At 38.2% G+C, this 23,549-nt stretch overlaps 2 protein-coding genes and 1 long non-coding RNA gene across 19 annotated transcripts in view; 1 reads left to right on the forward strand and 2 right to left on the reverse strand.

Annotated features, from left to right (window-relative positions):
- LOC124176062 (disintegrin and metalloproteinase domain-containing protein 11) overlaps positions 1-10,117 on the reverse strand; it is a 45,410-nt gene extending 35,293 nt beyond the window's left edge. For 6 of the 16 annotated variants that reach the window (XM_046556873.1, XM_046556869.1, XM_046556878.1 and 3 more), the window contains exons 1-2: positions 9,691-10,114; positions 8,616-9,630 (exon numbers count right to left, since the gene is read on the reverse strand). In XM_046556873.1, the coding sequence (XP_046412829.1) occupies positions 8,616-8,700 (85 nt within the window). In that variant the 5' untranslated portion in view covers positions 8,701-9,630; positions 9,691-10,114. Of the gene's footprint in view, positions 1-8,615; positions 9,631-9,690 lie in introns of all 16 variants that reach the window. The other 10 variants (XM_046556871.1, XM_046556872.1, XM_046556870.1 and 7 more) reach the window with 8 other exon arrangements.
- The window catches only part of LOC124176097, a 72,288-nt gene extending 54,556 nt beyond the window's left edge, over positions 1-17,732 (forward strand). Inside the window, exons 3-4 of the long non-coding RNA XR_006869300.1 lie at positions 13,842-14,040; positions 17,668-17,732. This is a non-coding gene — a long non-coding RNA (uncharacterized LOC124176097). The remainder of the gene's footprint in view (positions 1-13,841; positions 14,041-17,667) is intronic.
- On the reverse strand, positions 17,095-23,361 carry LOC124176076. 2 transcript variants are annotated; one of them, XM_046556905.1, is made up of 4 exons: positions 22,733-23,361; positions 20,773-20,869; positions 20,236-20,409; positions 17,095-18,696 (listed from the first exon to the last, which is right to left on the reverse strand). In XM_046556905.1, exons 1-4 carry the CDS (start codon positions 22,742-22,744, stop codon positions 17,288-17,290), a joined length of 1,692 nt encoding a protein of 563 aa, XP_046412861.1. In that variant the 5' UTR covers positions 22,745-23,361; the 3' UTR covers positions 17,095-17,287. The 2 variants fall into 2 exon arrangements, with proteins under 2 accessions (XP_046412861.1, XP_046412860.1); XM_046556904.1 differs by lacking the exon at positions 22,733-23,361 and adding an exon at positions 22,115-22,292.
- Positions 23,362-23,549: the final 188 nt, after the last annotated feature.

Below are 23,549 nucleotides of genomic sequence, written 5' to 3' on the forward strand. Positions count from 1 at the left end.
CCACTTTTCACTTCCCGCCGCAATATCTACAATAATTATATACTATTGTGCAGTTTATTGGTTATAAATACAATATATATATAATATATGTATGTATATCATTTCTTCTCTTTCTTTTTTTTATTCCCATTTTTTATTTATTTTATTTTTTTTTCCAATCGCACGTCAATTCCAATCGTTTCACACGTATGTTTAAGTATAATGAAATCATTGATTACCCTACGTTTTGTACAAATTATCTGCATGTGTACAATTCTGATCGATCGATTTGAATCAATTTAATATTTGTCAATTAATTGACGCGCAAAGGTGATTCGACCATTAGATGAGGACGGGGGGATGAGGAGGAGGAGGAGGAGAAGGTAGAAAGGAGATGATTAACAATAAGTTCCACACGGCAGGGCAGACTGGTTGGTAATCATGTATGAAATGAATTAATAAACGTCGTTCGGGATCGTGACACGAAGCAGTAAAACAGCGAATGCATATTGAACGACCAGTTTACATGCGACGTACGTTGGTTTATCTATATCGGTACACATGGACGTATACATAAATATATAAATACGTACATACGTATATATATACATATATAGGTGTATGTGTACATACATATAACTACATTCATTCACGTCACGTTGGTTAACCAAGAGTAAATGATAGGTATATAGGTATAAGATTATGGGTATGTATGCTTGTTTGCTGATTGCACGTGCGTGTGTACCTAATATGTTACATTTAGCGTTGAATGCGGTGTTCGTATATAAATTTGTAAATCGAGGGAATGGGAGAGATAAAGAACAATAAGGTAAAAGGACAAATTTCTATCTATGATTTATTCATCGCGCTGTGTTTGCCGTGGGCTGGTCATTTTTTATTTTCAACCACTGGCGATTCTTATCGTTGTACAGGAACGTGTAAGTAACGTTTTGGTAATTCTATATCGTGTTGCTGATATAGGGGCGGGGCTGAAGTTTCGAATTTAAAACGTTCCGAATGCGAATAATTCCGAATTATTTTTTGGCGAAACTTGAAGTTAGGAGAGCAAAATTTGAAGAAACAACAAATTTTGGATCGGCGGAAAACCGACGGCTCAAGTTACGAGATTCAAGTTACGACAGAGCAAAGTTCCGAAAAATAAAGTTCCGATGAATAAAGTTTCGAAAATGTAAAATTAGACGATTTTTTTTTCACATGTTGCAAATGATGAGAAAACGCTAATTCTCAATGTATAACGTGCCAGTTGGGAAATGGCGATCCATTTCTCCACTCGTGACTAAATATTTTTCCGACTAGTGGAGAAATTGATCGCCATTTCCCAACTAGCACGTCATTCATTGTGAAATAGTATCTTTTGTTCGGCTATCTTAAAACGATCGATAAAATTGGTTAATTTTACGTTTGAGTTGTGAAAATGACTTTATTAACGAAATTTGAACCTTCGGGAGTCTCGTTAGGTCCTCGGGAAATCCGTGAGTACGATTTCACTTTATTATACAGCTAGAAGCTACGATTGGTCTAGTTTTTTTTCCCAAAAATTTGTTCCAATTATAAGCGCGAATTAGAAATTCACTTCCGGTTTTTGTCGTGAGGTCCAAACAGAGCCAAACGTCCTTTTTCGAGTCAGCGATCAATGCCTGCGAATTCTCCTGGATCCTTCATTTTCAACTTTCCGTGGCTACAGCGTAAGAAGAAATTTAAAACTCCTCCTCCTCCTCCTCCTCCTCCTGTTTCGTTTGAGTGAAGTTTTTACGATGTTTTCCTTGTGCCGCTGCTGGTGCAGAGTTTCGAAGCGTTGGTGTACGACGCAGGCTGAAAGATTCCGGTGATTGCCAAAAGAGATTTAGTTACCTTTCGGGGCCAACGAAGTTACCGACAAACCTGTGCTTCCCCTGCTGCTGCTGCAGGCATCACGAACCTTGCAGATACGAGTTGGGAAAAGAGACTAAGAAAAAGAGAGATAGAAAGATAGATAGATAGATATATAAGTAGATATACAGATAGGTAGATAGATAGATAGATAAATAAATAAATGGATGGCTGGATGGATAAATGGATAAATGGATAGATAGATAGATGTTTATTATGTTCATATTGATGTTGGAAAAGTACACAATGACAGAAAATTGATACAGGATACAGCAAAAACAGAAACAGAAAAGCGCAGAGAGAGAAAGAGAGAGGGAGAGAGAGGGAGAGAGAGAGAGAGAGAGAGAATTGTCTAGCAAGGAAAATGTGAGAGCTATCTTTACCCGCGTACATATTCCGAAAACCTTCACTTTTTTTTCCAGTTTTTTCTTCTTCTCCGTATCCGTCTCGTTTCTTTTTTCTTTTTTCTCTTCCATTCGTTTCGCCTACGTTTCTACGTTATTATACTCATGTCACATACAGCATGTGCGTTGTCCAATTTATACGTAGAAGGTTTACGCGCATTCGTTTCAGATTTCAAACGCTTTGCCACTTCCAACATCGGTAAAGCGTAGGAATTCTAAAACAAATACCACGCTCGTCAGAAACGTCCTCTAATCCATCCGCAGGTCCGCGTCTTCTTCAAACCATATCCTCGTCGTATTTTATTTTTATTTTTTTCTCTCTCGTTTCTTTCCTATACCTTTTCCTTTTCCTTTTCCTCTGATCTATAATAAGCTACTCGACAGCTCTCGTTGGAAAATATCATTTCTTCGACCTACGTCATCCACTTGTTATTTTTTCTTTTTCTTTGTTTTTCATTCTTCTTCTCTCTTTTGTTTGCCGAATCTCACTTGTATCGTTGATTTCGATCGGAGGTTCGAAAGTTTTTCAGTCGACATTTAATTCAAGTGATTTAGGAAAAGTTTAACATTTTTAATTTTTTACTTTTCTATCCCTACTTCGATACCGAATTATTTCTACATCCAGGAATACGGTTGGGTAATTTGATTTGGGCGGGGGGGGGGGGGGGGGGGGGGGGGGGGGGTGGCGGCTAACTTCTTATCCCATCATCGATCCTTGCACGGAAATTTGTTTGTTAAAAATTCCCAACACACCGTAGACTGACGAGTCTAATTTTACCGGAGTGATGATCCATGTCTTCTGATTACGCAGGATAAAATATCACGGCTCGCGACTTCGGCGTAACGATCTGCATTCTGACGTCAAAAAACTCGACCCCCCTCCCCCGCCGAAAACCGCGGTGTTCGCGCAATTCATGGAGGAAAAGAGAGAGAAATAGAGAGAAAGAGAGAGAGAGAGAGAGAGAAAATGCAATACAAAAAGGCCTTTAAACCGTATTTAAGCGGTACCGAGAATAAAAAAAAAAAACGGAAAAAAAGAGAAAAAAAAATGGCTGTAATACGTGTCATATAGCGAAATTAATTTTCTTTTTCCTTGTTCACTTTATTCTTCTTGCGTCCGTTGTTACCTGCGAAAGTTCAAAGCGTGGCTGCCGGAAAGCTTGACGATTAGGAGTAATTAATTTGAAAACCCACGTATAACTCTCATTCACTTTGGAGACATGTTATATACCCATATTGTATACGAGATCAAAGGATCGTATACTTGAACAAAATTTTATGCTGTACGTACCTGCAGTATGGTATAATTGTGTAATTTTTGTTCTCTGTATTATTACAATCGTAATTTTTCAAAATCAAGCTCGAAGGTAATACACATGTAAATACAAATAACCGTATATTATATATAACTTACTTCCGATAATTTCACCGCCAACATTATTTCATTCGACAAATCACAGCAATTGGTAAATTGATTGTAATCATTAGACTATCTTAACACAGTGTATTAATCCGAAAGCTACATTAATTGTCTCATTTCATTCATTCAACAATCAACGCTCGTCAACATTTCAACATTCATCGTCAAGAGAATCAAAATCTTACCGTGAACTTTATCAACGTATTTGTTTTCTTTGTTTTTGCTTCTTACTCTGCCGTGAAATTAGCGCAGACTTTGATGTCCATACTTTGTGTGACTTTTTTTTTTGAGCTAAAGTACCTGAACTTGATATCACTTTTAACGCTTTTCTCATTCAAGCATATTTGAACAACAATTCACTGACAGTAAGTTTCACTAAATTAGTTTGTTTTATTCTGTTTTCTTACTATCCTATTCAGACTCGAAGCTGTCGGTAAACACTGTAAGAAAATGTCGTAGCGTTGACAAGAAACGATCCGAATTGTCGAACAGATCAATGCAAACAGTATCAACTTCAGTCTGCAAACTCAGAGAGCAGAGTAAAGCATTAATTCTGCACGAGTGGTGAATAGTGAACAGTGAATAGCGCCTATCCATTCATCCGTTCATCCATTTTCGTAATGCTGTACGTACATCTGTACATGTGTCAAGAAACAGGAAACACCCTGACACGTTGTACAACCAGCATTACATCGCACGGCCATTGTTCACCTAAATCTTGTATACAATCGCATGAAACCGCTAATTGTGTCTTAGATCGTTAAATTGAGGGTCGAAAATTGTTACAGAAGCCTTCAAACTTGAGGTTCAAGACTTGAGGTTAGTAACGTTACTGTAACAATGAATGTTCAGGGAAAGTCGTTGATTCGCAACTTTCGGATTGTCTGAAATTTGGTAAACATTAACAAACAAAACATACTCATATTTTCTAAGGATGCGACTCCTTGAGAGTCATTCGAAAATTGAAAAAATAAATTACTTTATATTTGATGCATCGTTATTTTAACGTTTCAATTTATTCTTCTTCTTTTAATAGGTTTCACGTAACTTATTCTTCATTGCAATCGATGCAGCAAAATTTTTCATTTTGTTAAAAATGTTTTTACGCAATTTACCCAACTCTGAAACAGTACCCTGAATATTTTCAGATTTTTTATTCAACCGGTTAATTATTTATAAATATTGAGAGTGATGTTGAAAAGGACCTTTTTTAAAATTTCCAACAAATCCCGCTAAACTGTATTTTATCTTTACAAAAATTTCAGTAGTTATAATAGGCCGATTTTTTTCTATTTTATATTTTTTTTTTTTTTTTTTTTAACACTCAATTTTTTTGATCAACTAAAACATTGTTTAAAAAGTCTGAAAAATCGAAAACAATTCTGTTTACTTGTATTTTTTATTGAGAAAATTTCCAGACCGGTTTTGACTACGAAGTTGATTTTTCCAAAAAAATTTTTCCAAAACTCATATAAAAATATTCTAAGTGAAAAATAGAAATATTGTGAATTTTTCGTAAATTTTCAGAGCGTTCAAACAATGTTTTACCTGTCCAAAAAAACTTGCCAAGTGCTGAAAACAAGATGAAAAAATGTTCGACTCATCGTGTAAATACAGTTGCTGAGAATTTTAAAAAAAGATCCTTTTCAAACCACTTCAAATATTTATAAATAATTGAGCAATTGATTAAAACATCAGCTAAAACATTCAGGCTACTGTTCCGGAGTTGGGATATAATTGGGGAAACATTTTTAAAACAAAATCAGAAATGGTCAGGGCCAGACGTTGATCGGGTTCGCATTCAATTCACCATGTATAACTTGTAGACGTACTGCAAAGAGAGACAGAGAGAAAGAGAGACAGAGAGATTTGATACGATTTGATTCGACGCTGGGCTCGCCCTTTTTCGGACTTCATCCCCCCCGCCCATGTAGCAAGTTTTCTGTTTCCCATCAACTGCACAGCGCAGTCCTCAGATTGCTTCGCGATAACGACTACCTAACGATTGTGGAGGTTAGAAGCAGCGGGTTGTCGTAAAGTTTCCCCTTCCATTTTCTTAATTTGTCGATAAACTTATGACGTTCCGTTACCGCAGCAACAAAACCAAATGTTGAAAAGAAAATTGACTAGTGACAGTGGTAGCATTGGTTATAATAGTAACAAACAATAGAAAATTGTGTTACCAACAAACGTGGGGGAAAAATCAAAAGTTCTGGTATATTCTTTGGTTACTTCATCGCCCACCTCGATTCAGGTGGTCATATTTTTCAATAGGTTGTTTCGAATAAGGGTCATATTCTATATCATTTAGTGTCACTCCGCTGGGTTAAGGTAAGGAGGACTATCTATGTACGTACGTGTCTGTGTTGGTTAGGTTATGTGCAGAAAGTGTCCGTTAAGTAGAATGAAATCAAGATGGCGTTGCTGTAGCAAAATTTCAACATTTAAAAGAAAACGCCAATCAGATTGAACCATGATTGCCTGTTAGCGCCATTCTGATGACTAGTTGAACCATTATTTGTCGCCTTTTAGTGGATACTTAGACGGTTGAAAACCCCATATGAGATACTTATCCTTACGTCTAACTTTCGTACCAACGACCCTTAAATCCTTTCCCAGTCTCTTTACCCCCAACTTGTCCCATCCAATACCGACGTTTTCAGGTAACAACGTTTTCCTCAAGTGCAACGGTATGCCGGGTACAATTCTGTATACGTGCAGAAGAAAAAAATTCCCTGCAAATTCGAGCACGATCGGATAAGATTTAGATGGTCCAGTATTCCAGTTCTCGTTTTCACATTGAAATATAAGGTGAAAAAAAAATGCTTACCTTCAAATCACCGTCGATTTCGCGCAAAAATATACAGACGAAATTGAAAAATATCAGGAGACATTTTTTTATCAGGCAACAATATTTAGTACAAAAGAAATGTGCAGATATTTTATTCAATTTTGCGTTATTTCGAGAATTATTCCAACTTGAAAGTGAAAACACTGAAAAATCAAAAATAATCGTATTAAATTCAGAAAAAATAAAAGTATTCGTCAATTTTTTTTTCCCCTGCTTTTTTGTCCAAACTATTGTTGACCACAAAAAAACGTTCTCTTGATATTTTTCATTTTCGTTTATATATTTTCACGCGAAATCGACCGTGAGCGAAGGTAGGCAAGCATCCTTTTCTACGGGTTATTTCGATGTAAAAACGAAAACTCTAAAGCGGGAACTATAAATCTTATCCGATCAGCCTCAAATTTGTAGGGATGTTTTTTTTTTTCATCGTAAACAACAATTTCACGAGTAGTCCGCACTGAATAAAAATATTTTTTTTTTTTTTTTGTTGGTGAACCACTTCAATACATATATATATGCGGGGTATGTATGTAGGTTATACGTAGAGATTCACCGGGGCTCGCAGCTCAATTCGCTCGAGACAAACTCCCGGGTTTCCGATTCTCCACCCCGCGTCCATCAACCTCTAACCTAATTTGCTCTTGGCCGAATGTTTCGTTTGTCATATATTACGAATATACCGTGATAAATATAAACGTCTGTAGGGGGTAAATTATACATATACATATATATATATATAAATAATTCGGTAACCCCTGCGTGCATACTTTGTATATCATATCCACCCATTATACTATCTATCGCGAACACGAAGAGAGGAGAAAAGCAGATTTTACTCGAACCTTTAGGGAAAGAGGTTGTTGAAAAAAAAAAAATCATGACGACTATATTTTTTACTACAAATGTAACTGATTTTACCCCGCACATACTAGTTTTTAATGTTTCTAGAGTAAATTATTCATTTTACGTAGTGGATGTTATATAAAAAAAAAAAGCTGATGCGTCTCTCTTTTTTGTCGGAAGTTTTTAGTAAAATTTTCATTTTTATTCTCTCCCTGGAGAAACTGCAAACATTTTATACGCACAACGATTGAACAATACGAAAATTTTTCAATAATTGCGGGAATTGAAAATTAGACAAAGTAACAAAGTTATTCTTATAATGTAACAAAAGTAATTAAAATCATGATGCTAATTACATATAGTGTGTTTTAAATTAATTTCGGTTATTGGGCATTTAAAGTGACCTACAAAATTCAATCATATAATATTTCATTATTAATATTGAAACATGAATGAAAATTCTATAAATATACATTCAGCATACTTTACGACGTAACATTCAAGCAAGACTATTTTTATGCGTGAAGTAACTGATCCTTAGTCGAAAATTTTTCTCTTCCGTTATCACGAAAAGTTGGCGTAGAAAATAATTGCTTCAGCGAAACAGAGAAACGCATTTTTTATTAACGTACCTAAATGCACTTGACTAATTGTAAAATGAATTGGTTTGGGTTAAAAAAAAATGATTTTGACAACTATTGATATTAATATTTCGGTCGAGTAATATATTGTTAGTAAGATTTGTCCAACTTCTCGCGTTAACAAGGACGTCGTAATGTATGAAAATTGAAGAGAAGAACGAGAAGGAACAAGTAGCTAAATATGACGATGACATCGCTGTTAGAAAAGTTTAACTAACAATAAATGTAACATCCCATCCCGTCCACTTCATATTTGTATTATTTATTACATTTCTGTCAGTGAACATGACAGAAATTTTTTCAATTGCAAAATTTACGTTGTCACATCAACGTTCAATCTCTAGTCTTTACTCTTCTTTTCTTACTTAATATGGTATGTTAAAAAATGGTTAAATCAAACCGAAAAACCTTAGCTGACCTAACGGGATATTTTTTTTTTTACCACCCGTGCAAGTATGAATTGAATTATTTGGTTGATAAGGGACTTGAGAAAGGGTGGAGCGGAAAGTACAGAGATCATAATAACAATCGTAATTCCGATGGCAATTAAAACATGCGGTTATTGTATTAGATATACGACGATTTACCTCGCTTCGACGTGCTGTCGGCGCTGCTAGTAAATCCAGGTACAGCAATCACGAGAACAAAGAGTCCACAATATACCCAAAACATGTTTACGTCTTAACAACATTGTTTAATTCCATTTTACATTACGCTCGTGAAACACTATAATGATGCTGCAGTCGATTATCCTTTTCATGTTAGGTATAATCATTGGTACCTACTTGAGATTTGATTGTTTAATATCGCGGATTTGTTACAAACCGCGTACGCCATGTATAAATGTCCTGCAGCAGGGTGGAGTAGACGTATTTACGATACAATAATTATCCGGTATTTATTACGCGTATATTGTATAATATTTATCGATGGACTTTTATACGCGTATAATTTATTTACTCCAACAACGCGAGTTGCGAAAATCGCGAACTTTATTTCATTACCGTCGTCGTCATCTTCTTGCTGCGACAGTCTTTTTTATTATTACTTTTAACTTTCGGTTTTACGGTTTACATGTATAATAAATACATACGTATAATATGTTTTAACGCCGGTAAAAATCTTCCGCGGTCTTGACTTACAACAATTAAAACGTACGCGTAACGCGATTGTATAGTTACGTTAACGTCGTATTTATTTATCACAATATATACATATATGTATATACATATTTATAAAAAGTTGCATACGATGCGGTTTTGCGTGTTAATACGCGTATTTATATTTATGTATATATAAATATGTATATGGTATATATATATTGTATATAACGGATTTTACAAACGTATAACAAACAGCGCGAGATCAGAGATGAAGAATAAGAATGATAACAAGAATAAGAAGAATTGTGTGTAACGAAGAATTGATAGGTGAGAAAAAAAGAGCAAAGAAAACTATTCCCCGAATCACACTTTTCGAATTAGGATGCAGAGCAAAAGATGAGGAAAACTGTCGCGGGTTTTATATAATGTGCGCCGGCGGCCGGGGGTTATATTCGATAAAATCACGCTTTGGCTGCCATCTTCTTCCTCCGCTGGAAGTCTGGAGTATGAAAATATTTTCAGCCCCTCTACCCCCTCCATCATCCACGCCTGGACCCACCTCTTATCGATTCCTGCGCCATTTCCCGTCAACCCTGTCAAATCAATAAACGCCGCCACCCTACGTCCAGGCAGCAAAACTCCCTGCGCGCAAAGCAACGCTGCCACAGAGCTTCGTAGCTACCCGATCTCGGGTCTCTATAGGTATAGGTATCTGTGTGCACGCGCAAGTATACGCGAGAGATGAAAAGGCGGCAGCGCCACCTGCCCAAATACCGCGGTGAAAACCGGCACTACGAGCTCAGCTCGGCGGATCGCTCCTTCTTTCGAAAGTCACCCTTTCGCGCGCCCCCCTCCTCTTTTCCTCTACGTGTATGCTCGATTATCTCGCGTAACGATTTTGCGCGTTATATTTTTCGTTGCACTGCGATTCACTGATGATCGTTGTCATTACGAATGAATAAAACTTGAAAAAAAAGCAAAACAAAGCAAAAGAATCACCAGCACAACGATGAGGATTTTACGAAAACCGCGTTACGTTTTTTTTTATTTTTTTTTTTTTGGGGGTAGGGGAGTTTGGGTTTTTTTTTTGTTGTTTTTTTTCCTGTTTGCTTTGCTTTTTGACCTTTCGAGGGAAATCGCACGCCCCGAAACGGCACCGCGCGCGCCGCTCAACACCGGGTCTGGATTTCGCCAAAGGGTGCGGATGGAACGCGACCAGCCGGAGACATATATTCGAGTCTGCGCGTTCGGGAAGGCGAGATGCGCGTGGTTTTGGCGGGAAAACGCGGCCTGGAAGGGGGGATTCGAAATCCAACAAACGCTGGCGGAAATTGAGACAGAGGCTTATCAGTTTCTTTGATATTTTATAGTTATACGGTATTTATGCGGTTATGGGGACTTTATACATCCCGCGATACACCGAGATGTATATGCTTTTGGTTGTTTCGCTTACGACGAATTATTGTTATTATTGAACCTATTTGTGTATAAGCGACTCCAATTTCAAAGGGCAGAGAAAGGAAAGGGGCCAAAGGAAGGGTACCGACATACGCATTGATCATCATTCTCGCGTCCCTGATTTGCTCGTTGTACGTATCATAAAATGAACCTTATATTTCATTCTTCCTATAAGACACGCCAAATTCGAATTACTAATTGTATATCCTGTATGCTCGAGTATCTCGATTTTTATGGTGCCTTTAAGAGATGATGGTGCTATTCGGTATATAATCGAGTAAATTTATCTCACTTGTCAGTTAGTGCATCTGTATAGCTTTGACGATCAGGTCCGGAATGCACATTACACGTTATGTGGTTAACCATGGGATGGACCAGCCGAAATACCAGAGAGGATTATACCAACCGCGAAACGCGGTACGCGATCAAGAGATGATGTATTCCACTAAATACGAGTCAGGTATCTCAAAGGACTGACTGACTGACTGACTGACTGACTGGTTTCGGATCTCGGTTACTTCAATATCGCGTCTAGAATAGGATCTATAATATCCTGCGGTACGGCTTACCGACCGCCGGTAATAAGGCTCTTCTCTCTTTGAATTGATAAGCGGCAAAGGTTTTCCAAGCGTGCAGTTCTTGCATCGCATGCCTTTGAAAACCATATTTTCTTACTCCCACGATGCTAGAAAATAAGAATATGTATATGTAGGTTATAAATGTATATACGTATAGGTATATGGGACATTCCACGTCAATCCAACGGGTCATCGACCTGACCACCTGGAATTCTGATATCCAATGGATTTTTCGGTTTGTTTTGGTCAAAACTGATACCTCTAATTTTTCCGAAATATTCACCCGTCTTGTAAAAGTGGGGCGACCTGACAAATCCTTGACTTGATAATGGAAATTTTTAAAATCGATGAAACTTTTTTGTAGAATCAGGCACTCAAAACCACATCTTTTCGCCATGATTGTAAAATTAATTTATTTTTAATGATCGTTACTTGCAGTAAAAAAAATTAAATGAAAAGAACTCCGTTCTGATAAGATTGGATTTTCTTTATTTTCAATAGTAAAACGAAGAAAACGTATTTTTTTCGAATCAAGCATCGTGGATTTGACATCATTGCATCGACATCAGAATGATGACCCGTTGATTTGACATGGAATATCCCATATAGATGTTCCTAGAACCCGCGGCGATATGCAATCATCTATATGCGGTATTTTTTGCCCTCTCTATCTCTATTTCGTTCGAAATTTGAATATATATGCCTTCAGGTCCGTGACGAAAATATGTATAAAACTGTATAAGCTGCTTTCCTCTTAGAATCTCTTCTCATACCTCAATCCCATTTTTTTATACAATATATCTATATTGCAGGTATGCATACATATGTTACATACGCTGGACGAGTTGATGGCTATATTGAATGGCTTCCGGTACGCATAGCTCGGAATTGAATGGACCGACGCATATCCATCCTCTTGATCCTGATCGCGATCTGATTCGATATTGCATAGTCCGAGCGCATTTGTCCATTGCACTATGCAGCGGTCGTGGGGAGGATCGGATATAGGTATAATAATAGTCAATAGAGAAACTCCTACTACAGATGCACGAGCACGAATTCAATGTGCACGATGAGGGGAAATATACATGACGTATGATATACGTACCTATTATAATACGAAAGAAGTGGTTCGACGTAAAACCACGGCCAAAGGATTTGGCTAACGAGGTCCGACGATCTTCAATGCCGCGAGAGCTGCTCTTACGTAGCGGTGGGGCAATTCATTACACCTTTTTTCATGTATACATAATACGTATATACGGTATATACGTATGGATATGTCTATAGGCATGATATACTTGAATTAAAAATAGATTTCTTTGTACAGAAAGCCGCGGCTGCCGGAGAAGAAAGCATCGCCTTGACGATAAAAAAAAAAAAAAAAAAAAATGTCCAAACTCGCGTACGAACAAATAGAAAAAACGATTAAGCGAGGCTAATTGCAAAAACCATTTGTGAGATTCAGCGGCTAAATAAAAACAAGGCGAATTAATTTGTAAGACGGTTTTCAACTACTGTTAAGCTTAATTCTTATCGCGTAATAAGACGAAGCGATAAGTTTAACCCTTTGATTGACCTTTGACCTGTTTTATATCCATTTTTTGTACGTAGTTACAGAAATTTTCAACATATTTCTTTGCGGTTTTTTTTTTATATTTCTGATAGTATACTAAGAGGTTTTCAATAATCGAGACTAATTATTGCGATATGATGTAAGTTATTATTGTTAGAAACAAATTGATTGAGAAAAATCGTAAAAATTGAAAGAAGTAATTCATTTTCGAGAAAGTTACCCCTCTACACTTATACATGTTTTACATAAATTATAAATTTTTAGGGTTACTGATTACGAATCTGAAACCGGGTTTGAAAATTTCAAGATGGCGGATCCAATATGGCGTATAAAAATTTTAAATTCGATCAGATCCGGATAAAAAACCCTGTCCACGGTTTTTTGGGGTCGCTGATTACGAATCTGAAATCAGATTTTGAAAATTCGGTACGGCGAATCCAATCAGTGACCCCGAAATCCCCTGCACAGAGTCTTTTACCATATTCGATGAAATGTGAAATTTTCGTTAACCATATTGTATCCACCATCTTGAATTTTAAAAATCTGATTTCAGTTTTGCAATCAGCGAGTCCAAAAACCATGGAATACTATTTTGTTATAAAAGTTGACCCAAAGGGTTCATTTCTTCTTCTTCGTTCTTCCCTGCAATAACGATCCGACCAGTTTAGTTCGAATCACTTTTCCCCAGCGATTGGGAATCATAAGAGGCGAGGAGGTTAAGATCATCTCTGCGGGATAAATTATATAGAATCCACTGGCAAGGGGAGAGGGGGGAAGTCTTGAGGGGGGATAGCTTTGCCTTCATTTCGCATCCATGTGTATCTTGCCAAATTGGAACTCAGTCTTAATTCCGGGATCGTTTTGTTTACTGTTTGGGAGAAGGAAAAAAACACCAACCTGCAATCTATAATTGTACATATACATACCTATAAATACACGAATCTTACGTCGTATGTGTAAAAGTCTTGCATTATTTGCAGTGAAATTTTGTTGAACCTCAGAAAATATCGGCAACGACAATCATCCGAGTGTAAAAAAAAATTTCATCTTTCTTTTATGAAATTTTTATTTTTTTTTTTTTATTTTCTTGTTTTGCAGAAATTTCACACAACACAGCTGAAATTCCGTGAGCTTCGTATCGAGCCATCCAGCATTCTTCCACCTCCTCCTCCTCCTCGTCCTTCGTCTTGACTAAGAAGTGAAGAGATTGATACGTACCAAAGTACAGTCACGCGATCACGGGGTGAAATATTACTAGATAATATTTCCCCCATGGAGCTGCTGCAAACTCTTACAGGTATGAAAGTTGAACAACAGCAAGCGTGATGCGGGGATGAAAAATAACAGCCCGATCACTATGTACCACGTCATATTATTATACCTGGAGGCGTCTGTGTTCGGTCGGAGATTTTCGCATTTGTGGATGATAATATTACTAAAAAAAAAAATGATGAAAAAAACAAACGAGACATAAAAAAAAAAAAATATACCGAACAGACCATCTAACGACCTCAAAAAACGGACGAAACGAGATGAGAAAAAAAAAAGAAAATACAGTTACGAATGACTGATCGTGAGAGAAGGCGCAAACGTAAGTATATTTATTTAAGAACATCCCTCATTCCTCTAAACACGATTAAACTTTGCACATCTCGTCTATTGGAAGTAAAAATTCGCCTCGTTCGCCTGTGTAAACGGTGAATAAAAATCATCCTCGAAATCCCTCCGTAAAAGATTTTTCGTCGAGTTTTTTTTTTTTTTTTTTTATCATCCTCGTTTACGTCCCCAACTTTAATGTCGATGTAAACGAATTTCCACATCGAATGAAAAAGAAAACAAACTCTTCTTTACGTAAACAAGCAATTTAACGACGTTCAAAAACACCCGAAGAAAGAAATAAATAACAATTATCTTGTGTCTGGAGGCTGGTTCAAAAAAAAAAAAAAAAAAAACAATGATCAAATTTGCTCAGAATGTTATATTCCCTAATTCTCGGATATCTTATAATATACTATTTCTTAACGGCGGTGATTCAACCGTTTTTTACTTTTCTTCTCATATATATATATATATATATATATATATATATATATATATATATATATTATATATATAGTAACTGCAGCTACAGAGTGAAGGAAAAAAAAACTTTACCATCTTCCATCGACGTAGCAAGTCCAGACAGTTTTTTGCCTCCCTGAGACTCTGAAAAACACCCGTTAGTGGTGGGTAACCATTGTACGTAATATACATGTACACACATTGTGCGTACACGCATACATAATACTTACACCTACGTCTGGTTTGTATAATCATTGATACAAAACGACCTTGTCAGAACTAAAAACGGACGATCAATTGGGACAGACGTAAATCTACAGATTTGTCCAACGTTTGTGTCTATCTATTTATATAGGTATATTTATGTATACATAGTTGTATATACATGTATACATATGCGTATATACCCAACACTGTAACTAATTCTGTCTGGAGTTGAAATTGAACACTGGCATCGTCTATGTACCGATATAGAAGATGCGACATGCTGATCAATGGGGTTATTTGACATTGAAAAAAATATTTCAAATCATAGGATTAGATGTCGTATTGTATATTTCAAAAAAAAAAAAAAAGAAAAGGAATATCCATACGAATTTCCTTAGATTCAAACTCGTTATCATCGGAGTATTTTTGTAATCAATATATTAAAGTGTTTCAGTTTATAACGGATTAATTAAACACACCTAACGGAGTTTGAAATACGTCAAAACTCATCTCGTGCGCTTGTTCAAATGATAATAATTATTAACAGCAGAGATGTATTGTATAAATTGCGCTGCATTGCGGTAAAGTTCTGGGTTGTATAATAATACCTAAAGTTATAACCCGGGAAACTGCTCTTGTAGCAACGAACATAGGAAAATTTATATCTGTATACGTCAATTTTTACCTAATCGCGATGCCGGATGTTAGAGATGATTACACACGTCGTTTCCTTCTCCTAACACCCTGAACGCAGCGACTTTATATAAAACTTAACTTTTTAATTCATTGGCAGTTTCTTAACGTTGTAATATAGGTATACATATAATATATATGTATATATATATCACATATCATATATTCGCTGATAAATAATACAACGAGTGATTGTTCTACGCTGATGTTATACAGGTATGCGTGTTATAGGATTTAGTTTAGCAAATGAATTTGGCTTGGGGCGGGAGGGGGATGTAAGACGATATTTAAAATTGCTAATCGTAATTATCGGTTGACTCGTATGCGAATGAATACGTTTATAAGTCTGAAATCGAGTGAACACGATCGATTTTTAAAAAAACGAGACCGGTGTTAATGAGTAAACTTTGACAAATACGGGAAAGCACAGGATCGGGCAGTTTATAATGTTACTAGTTTTGAATTTTTCATTTTTCTTCTCTTTTCTTTCAAAAGCTCGAACTATTCCACGACTATTACAGGTGTTATATACGTAAACGGCATGAAAAAAATAACAAAAATTTTACGATATATTTCCGTTTATTACTGTAACGTTATAGGTGTGACTTTGATTTCTAGTCAATGACTACTGAGATTTTTTGAGAGACAAAAAAAAAACCAACAAAATAATACGTGTTCATCAATTTCTTCAATGGTACAGATAAACCAGACTTCCAAGTCTGAGAAAAACTGAATATATGCACGATTTGCATTGCAAATTGTTTTATACGGCTACAGTCTGGAGAATTGACTTTATGCATGTACGTATTATAATCTATGCAAATCTCCCGTATTTGTCAAAGTGAATTCAAGCGATAGATTATTGTACATATATATATATATATATACATACGCATATATTGTACATATATGTATATGTGTATATACATATTCGTGAGTGATTTGATTGTAGAAAAAATTGTTTTCGATAGGACATCGGGAGATAGTCGATGTAATGAAGATATACAAAATGATAATACGGACAGATGTCAATATATCAGGATTGAACTTTTATAATATATTCATATTGTTTGTTTTTAGATAGGGCAGTGTTGTGGACGGTTACGGAGATGAATCCGTATCCCAATGATTCCTACATAATGTATACAGACTATTTAATAAGTACATATTTTCAACAACCGTCTTTATAGAGCTAAAGTGTTTATATCGCATTATTTTTATTTATTTTTCTTCCATATCTTATCCTCTTTTCTTTTCATTTCGTTTCAATTATTTTATTTCGTCTCTTTTTCTCTTTCTCGTCAAGTTTTTTTTGTTTTTTTTTTTCATTTTTTTCTATCATTTTTTTTTCACCTCCCCCCCGTTTTCTTTCGTCGTTATTTATTTATTATTTATTTATTTACTTTTTTTTCCCCCCTCTTATCATGATGCGTTATTTTTTTATTTCTTTTTTTTTATTATGAAAACATTTGAAAAAAATCACGTTTTTATGTGTTTAGTACATACTATGTTAATAATAGTTAATAATAACCATTAATAATAGGTATAGGTATAATCTATCTAACTATTAAAACAGCGTCATATTAAAGTCTATCTTCCTCCTCCTCCTCCTCATCGTCGTCGTCGTCGTCGTCCTCGTTATCCTCGTTATTCTCCTCGAGCTCCTCCCTGTACCCGGGGTGTTCCGAGATGGCGTAGTAATTCCCGTTGTAAATAACACCTAGTTCCCTGAGCACGTCGCCCCTAATAACGGCCTTAATTGTCCAGTTGTAACATCCATCGTTCTCGCTCTCCCTGTCCAATCTCTCGACGTCCAGTATCTTCGAGCTTAGCCTTTCTAGTATAATACCGATATCCTTGATGCTAAGATGGTGCTTCTGATCTACCGTGAGCTGATCGATGAGAAGTAAAAATTTTTCCGAAGTCACTACCTCGTCCTCCATTATCGTATTCTCCGTTTCAGACTCGGAGCTGTCGTGATCCTGGTGCAGATGATTGTGATGGTGATGGGTATGGGAACCTCCGTGCCCGTGGAACTGACCCGACGAACTTCCGGCACGGTACTGGTGACTGGGTCCCGCCTCGCTCTCGTCGTCCCGGAACCTGACGTGCCCTTTTATCACCCCGGAACGCCTCGTGCCGTCCGAAAGCGAGGACTGCGGCTGCGGCGACGGCGTCTGATGTTGGGCGTCCTGGATAGGCGATGTCGCAACGGATTTGTGAACCGCTATACGACGACCCTCCTCGTGGAGCGCGCAGCAGTGAAAATCGCACTCGGCCGCGCTTCCTCCGTCGGCACCGTTCACGGGACTACCGTTCCTCGCTACAGGCTGATGGATGTGATTCGAACACTCTGGTGTGTGGATATGGATTGTGGTACTGTCGAACGAGTTGGTACCCTGCTTAACGAGACGGCTACCAGATGTAGAAGGCCCGCTGCTTGACGATCCCGGTAATAAGCTGGAGGCCAGCATCGGACCGTAGGAACTATGACTCGGACTAGTAAAACTCTTCTGTACCATATCGTCATGATTTATCACAGTTATTTGAGGGCTGCTGTAACGAGGACCACCACCACTACCAACACCGGCACTACCACCACTACCACCACCACCACCACCACCACCAACGCCTCCTCCTAAGTCGCCCGCTCCGTGACCTCCAGCTTTTCCGTTACCTATACCGATCCCGATCCCGTCGTGATAATTCTGCAGCTTGTCCAAGCTCGTCTGTATCACTAACGACGGTCTCTGACCACCCGAAATCAGTTCGCTCTTCTTCGTTGGAGAATATTTCGAGCTCTGACCGTCCTGTGACTTTCCCCCCTGCTGCTGTTGCTGCTGCTGTTGAACCTGCGACGATGACCGCTGATCCCAGTGGAGCACCACTGTGACACGTCCTTTATTGTCCATAATTTTCCAGGATGGCGTCTCATCGTGCAACTCCAACGCGTGGATCGTTTCGCAGACTATTTTCGGTATCGCCGAAATCGCTGCAACAAACACAACGTTCAACGTTTTTTACAATACGCCTCAACCTTATCACACAATGAATCGCACTGTTATATATCATTTCGTTGTAATAATATCAATTTTTGTTTATTTTTTTGTTTTTATTTTTATTGTTCCTTTTTTCTATCATTTTCGACAAACAAGAAACACAAAGCGCGTAACTTTATCGCATTTAAATGTTGAAAAGGGGGTGAAAAAAAACTACAGATCGGTTCAACTTCCAGAGAGCCGGATCGTACCGTCTGAACTACTACTGCCAATCCCTTTAATCCGCTTGCTGGTCAGACGCAACTAATGTTCACAATACTGCGGTAGTCGCACCCCGTAATGGTTATATGCGAGCCCATTACGTGGCAATTCAGGCTGCAACCGACCACCCTGCCCACAATTTCGAGGAGGAAGTGATATCAATGATCGTAGCAATGGTTGTAGAAGAAGAGACGTAGGCAAAAACAAGAAAAGAGAGGAAACAATATTGATACGATGAGTAAACGAGAGAAGTTAATGCAAGAGGAAAAGAACACACAAAATTACAGGGGTAATAGAGGGGGTAAGATACGACCGGTTAAAAAATCCTGATAACAATAAATGTTGAGCACCACTAATTACTCTGTGTAATTAATTGCATATAAATTATCAATTAAATTGGTAACTTGTAATTGTGAATAAAAAAAGACAATACCAATTAGATTTGTAGTTAGAAGAAAATCCGATACCAACAATAACTATATACGTAATTTGTAATACGAAGAAAAACTGATACCAATTACACAAAGTAATTAATCGTGTCCTGCCGTGTACGTCGGATCGCAGAAAAAACTCTCTCACTTTTTCTAATCAATATTAATTGTTTAAATATTGTAAAATATTGGCAAAGTTAAAGAAAGTGTCAAAAATTTTTTAAAACAAAAGGCATGAAAAACGGTGCCACGAGGTCTGTTTTCACGTCTAAGGGACTCTACGAGAAGTTTGAAATGTGTTTGGGGTGAAATTCTCCCCAAGTAACCTATTAGGGTTAACCGGTCACATTTCGCAAACGCGACTTCGGAAAGCACATGCTCTTCGGTTTAATTTACTCAGTTAATTCGACCCCTCTGTTACCCCTATAATTTTATGTACTCAGTTCTGGGACACCCTGTATACATATACAGCGTGCAGACCGTTGGAAGAATTGGAATCTGACGATTGACCTCCTTCGCAAATCGTTCTTTATAAACAAAAATTGAATTCCAATAGAGGTAATCGTGTAATACGATCTTCGGTTGTTCGTTCGTTAACATGATTCACCTGCACACCCTGCACACCATTTTCCATAATTCCGTTTAACGCCTTGCGATTTCTATACGATGCAGGTTGTGCGATGACCGGTTGCAGAATAAAGGTAAAAGAGAAGAAGAAGAAGGAGAATAGAACAGGGATCGAAAACGATGAGTGAGGAGATGGTCAGCGATGGGAACTTCATGCAAGAGGAGTGACAAGTATAAGGCAGAGCTGGAGTGAGCCAAGGAAACGTGTCGTACCAGCCCGAATGATGTCAACGCCAGTGGGACACCACCTTTCACCATGTCGCAGGAGTAGCAGTATCGTGTTGTTCGCTAAAGTCTTGAAATATTCCCCGTCCTCGACCTGCGTACCATCCGATTCGAGCACTAAAGAGACCTTCTCATTTTGGGGAACGCCCAATTTTTCTTTACCTGAAATTAAAGTATAAGAACACCGTCATCACATTGCCCCAATCAATGATCTTTCAGAACCTACTGATAGTTCTTCAACGCCTTATATAAATCGTGTTACATGCAAGATCGGATTCTCTGTTATCACATCGGCATCGTCGTCGTCATTCGTTCATTCGACACACTTATAGCGGGGTGGAAAGCAAAAATTACAGACTTTATTAAACACTGTATCCATCACTGTGAACCATCACTGGGATGAGACAATTGTACAAGTGAAGAATTTTTCATTTAGTGTGCTTACTTTTGGTTTACGATTGACCCCGAATGAGGGGGTGTGTTTATACGGTTCACTATCGACGAAGTAACTTTGTATTTACTCACCGCGGTGTAACAGTTCTTCAAAATTGCTAACGACCAGTCCCTTTCTTACGTTTCGCCAACTGTCCCATATCTTAAAAGGTCTTTTGCTCCGTAACTCCTGCGGCACAATAGACAAGCAATTATATATAGCAGCGCACATTTGCGGAGGCAGTATAACGTTGGAATACAATATACTGCATGGCGCATCGAACGAATCGTTGGCTGGGAAAATTCACCGATCACAGATTCGCATCTGCGGATCTTCTCGGATGACACCAACATTTATTTGATAAATAATTTGACTCTGCAGCGAAGGTTAATGAGATTGGCCACTAATGAATCAGTGATAATATACGCAATCGATCTCGATTAATTCTCAATTCAATGTAACGACACTGCACGTTCACTATTCTTAAGAATTGATTATTTCACCACTGGTATGAATAAATATGAATAATGATAACAGAGTGCAGCGGATTGGATGCAATTTGTATAAAACGAGCGGTGGTCTATAACCATGTCTTTTGAACTGGGCGTGACAGATATCCAGTAATTAGACAAAATGCTTTTAAGAGAAAAGTTGAAGAGGGGTCTGCAGGTGGTATAAAATACGATTTGAAACGTTAGTTATCCCCCTCCCTTCGCATCAATTTAGGGTACCGGGCAAAATTTGCATAGCAATGGGCTGAAGTATCTTGAATATATACATATACCTATGTGCAATTATTTTTTTCCCTTTTTTAGACTCAATCCTCGAGACAATCCCGTGAAAAATTACATATATTAATACCCAGATGAATAAATGCAATCGTTATAAGTATACGTGAAATTTCTGACGCGTTCTTTCTGCTTGCCGGGAGCAATTAAAAAAAAAATACTTAAGGTAAATTGAAAAGGAGTTTGAATAAATATTGAGAAGCTGGGTTGAAAAGGTTTGCGAATTATGTTTGGGTTACTTTTTAACGTTTTCAACAGGGTGGCGCTAAGCGGTAAAAGCGCACGCGCGACTTATGGTCGAAAACACTGACCTCATTCAACCATACTCAAGAAAATATACATAATATGACAAATTATCAAACTGCAATGCTCGTCTAACGATATACTTATACTTGATGACACCGAATACTTATAGTATAAATATTTTATCATTAAACCGCCCATTTAATCTTAAACACTCTGTTACATATAAAAAATATGTATAGAAAGCTTCTCTGCACGGCAGAAAATTCATTGAATAATTTTTCACAGTAACGAAGAATTCAGACGGAAGACAACCGGGCGTTTTTTCGAATATATCATCACTCGAAAAATAATGAATGAAATGTAAGAGCTATAAGTATAATTGTAGATTTTCTCGGCTCACCTCTGCTGGCATTCGCATTAATATAGATGAAAATAACTATCGATCGATATCGGAATCTAACGTTACAATAACGCTTAAATCGTTGTGGATATAAATGGATTACTTCTGTTCGATGGTGATAAATTGTTATTAAGGGATCGAATAACGGTACGGTACGACACGATAAACGATTATACGAGACGTGAGCTATGGATGCGATAATTAAAAATTCAAAAAGTATGTACACTCGAAGTAAAATGATAACGAGGTCTCCGCGAGAGATCAAAGTAAGAATGAAGAGGACCGCGTACGTTGAACGACTGCACGGGGTCAACTCCCAGGGAAGTAGGTCACGGGTGTGTAGGGAGGAAAATAATCTCGCCACTGCAAACACGTATCAGCGTTCCACGACAAGGGTGACAAGGGGACGGGGTATGAATCCCTGGGAGAATAAAAACGATATTACAAATAAGGGAGTTGCGAATGTTATTGAAAATCAGTAATGTCACGGGAGGATGATAAAATTGATGTATAGTGCACCCAACGAACGAATGGAAGGGGCGCGCATGCAGGGATGGTACAGGGGAAGACTCGTGTGCACAATCTTGAGATATATGAATAAAAAAGATTTTGCCATACCTCTCTTGCCATTACGTCATATCCCTGCAGGTACGGGACCGTCCCACAAGCACTTATTTAAAGGAAGTAGCGGACCGAACGCTGCAGCATTCTGATCGCGCGGTTCTCGGAGATGCCGGGTAGAGGCGGTCTAAACAACGGACCCTAACAAACGGGTCCCTTGGAAACTACATCTACCAGGAAATCCCTCATCCTACTAGGTATCTTACAATTACCCGATCTAAGATTTCACTAACGCATATGGGCCAAATTGTAACAGTGGCTTCCTCCCAGCGGTTACTGCGGCGACTCCTAGTTTTAGATCGATTCTCTCTCCGTGTACGTACGGACACCCTCACCCTCGCCCTCTGCACCCACCTTGCCCTCTTCGCCCTCGCTATATTCCTCCCACTCACTTGCCTCGCGCCCGGCGAAGGTTTCCTCTTCTTCTTCTTTCCTACTCGTATTCGCTTATATTATTCGACTCGCACTCGCCTCCCTGAATACCTGCCTACCCTTAAACAGCCTACGTCTACCCTTACCGAGTATCCTTCTCGTCTTACGCATTAAACTCGCCCGCTCGCTCCCACTCGCGCCCACCCCTGCCTGCCGCACGCCCAGTCGCGCGCTCTCTCGTATTCCGATTTTTCAACGCCTATACTCGCCCACTCGCCGGTCAACCCACGGGAAAGTTCGAACCACGATTCGAACGCGCTCGTAAGACTTCGCCAGCGACGCGCGCCGCGCCATTTAAATGCAAAATGGCGCCCAACTTGGAAAACTGAAGCGCTATCTGTGGTGTTTCCACATAGTTAGCCACTTCTGCAATCGTCAGACC

The sequence above is a fragment of the Neodiprion fabricii genome, chromosome 2 (assembly GCF_021155785.1).
Source record: "Neodiprion fabricii isolate iyNeoFabr1 chromosome 2, iyNeoFabr1.1, whole genome shotgun sequence".
Classification (NCBI taxonomy): domain Eukaryota; kingdom Metazoa; phylum Arthropoda; class Insecta; order Hymenoptera; family Diprionidae; genus Neodiprion; species Neodiprion fabricii.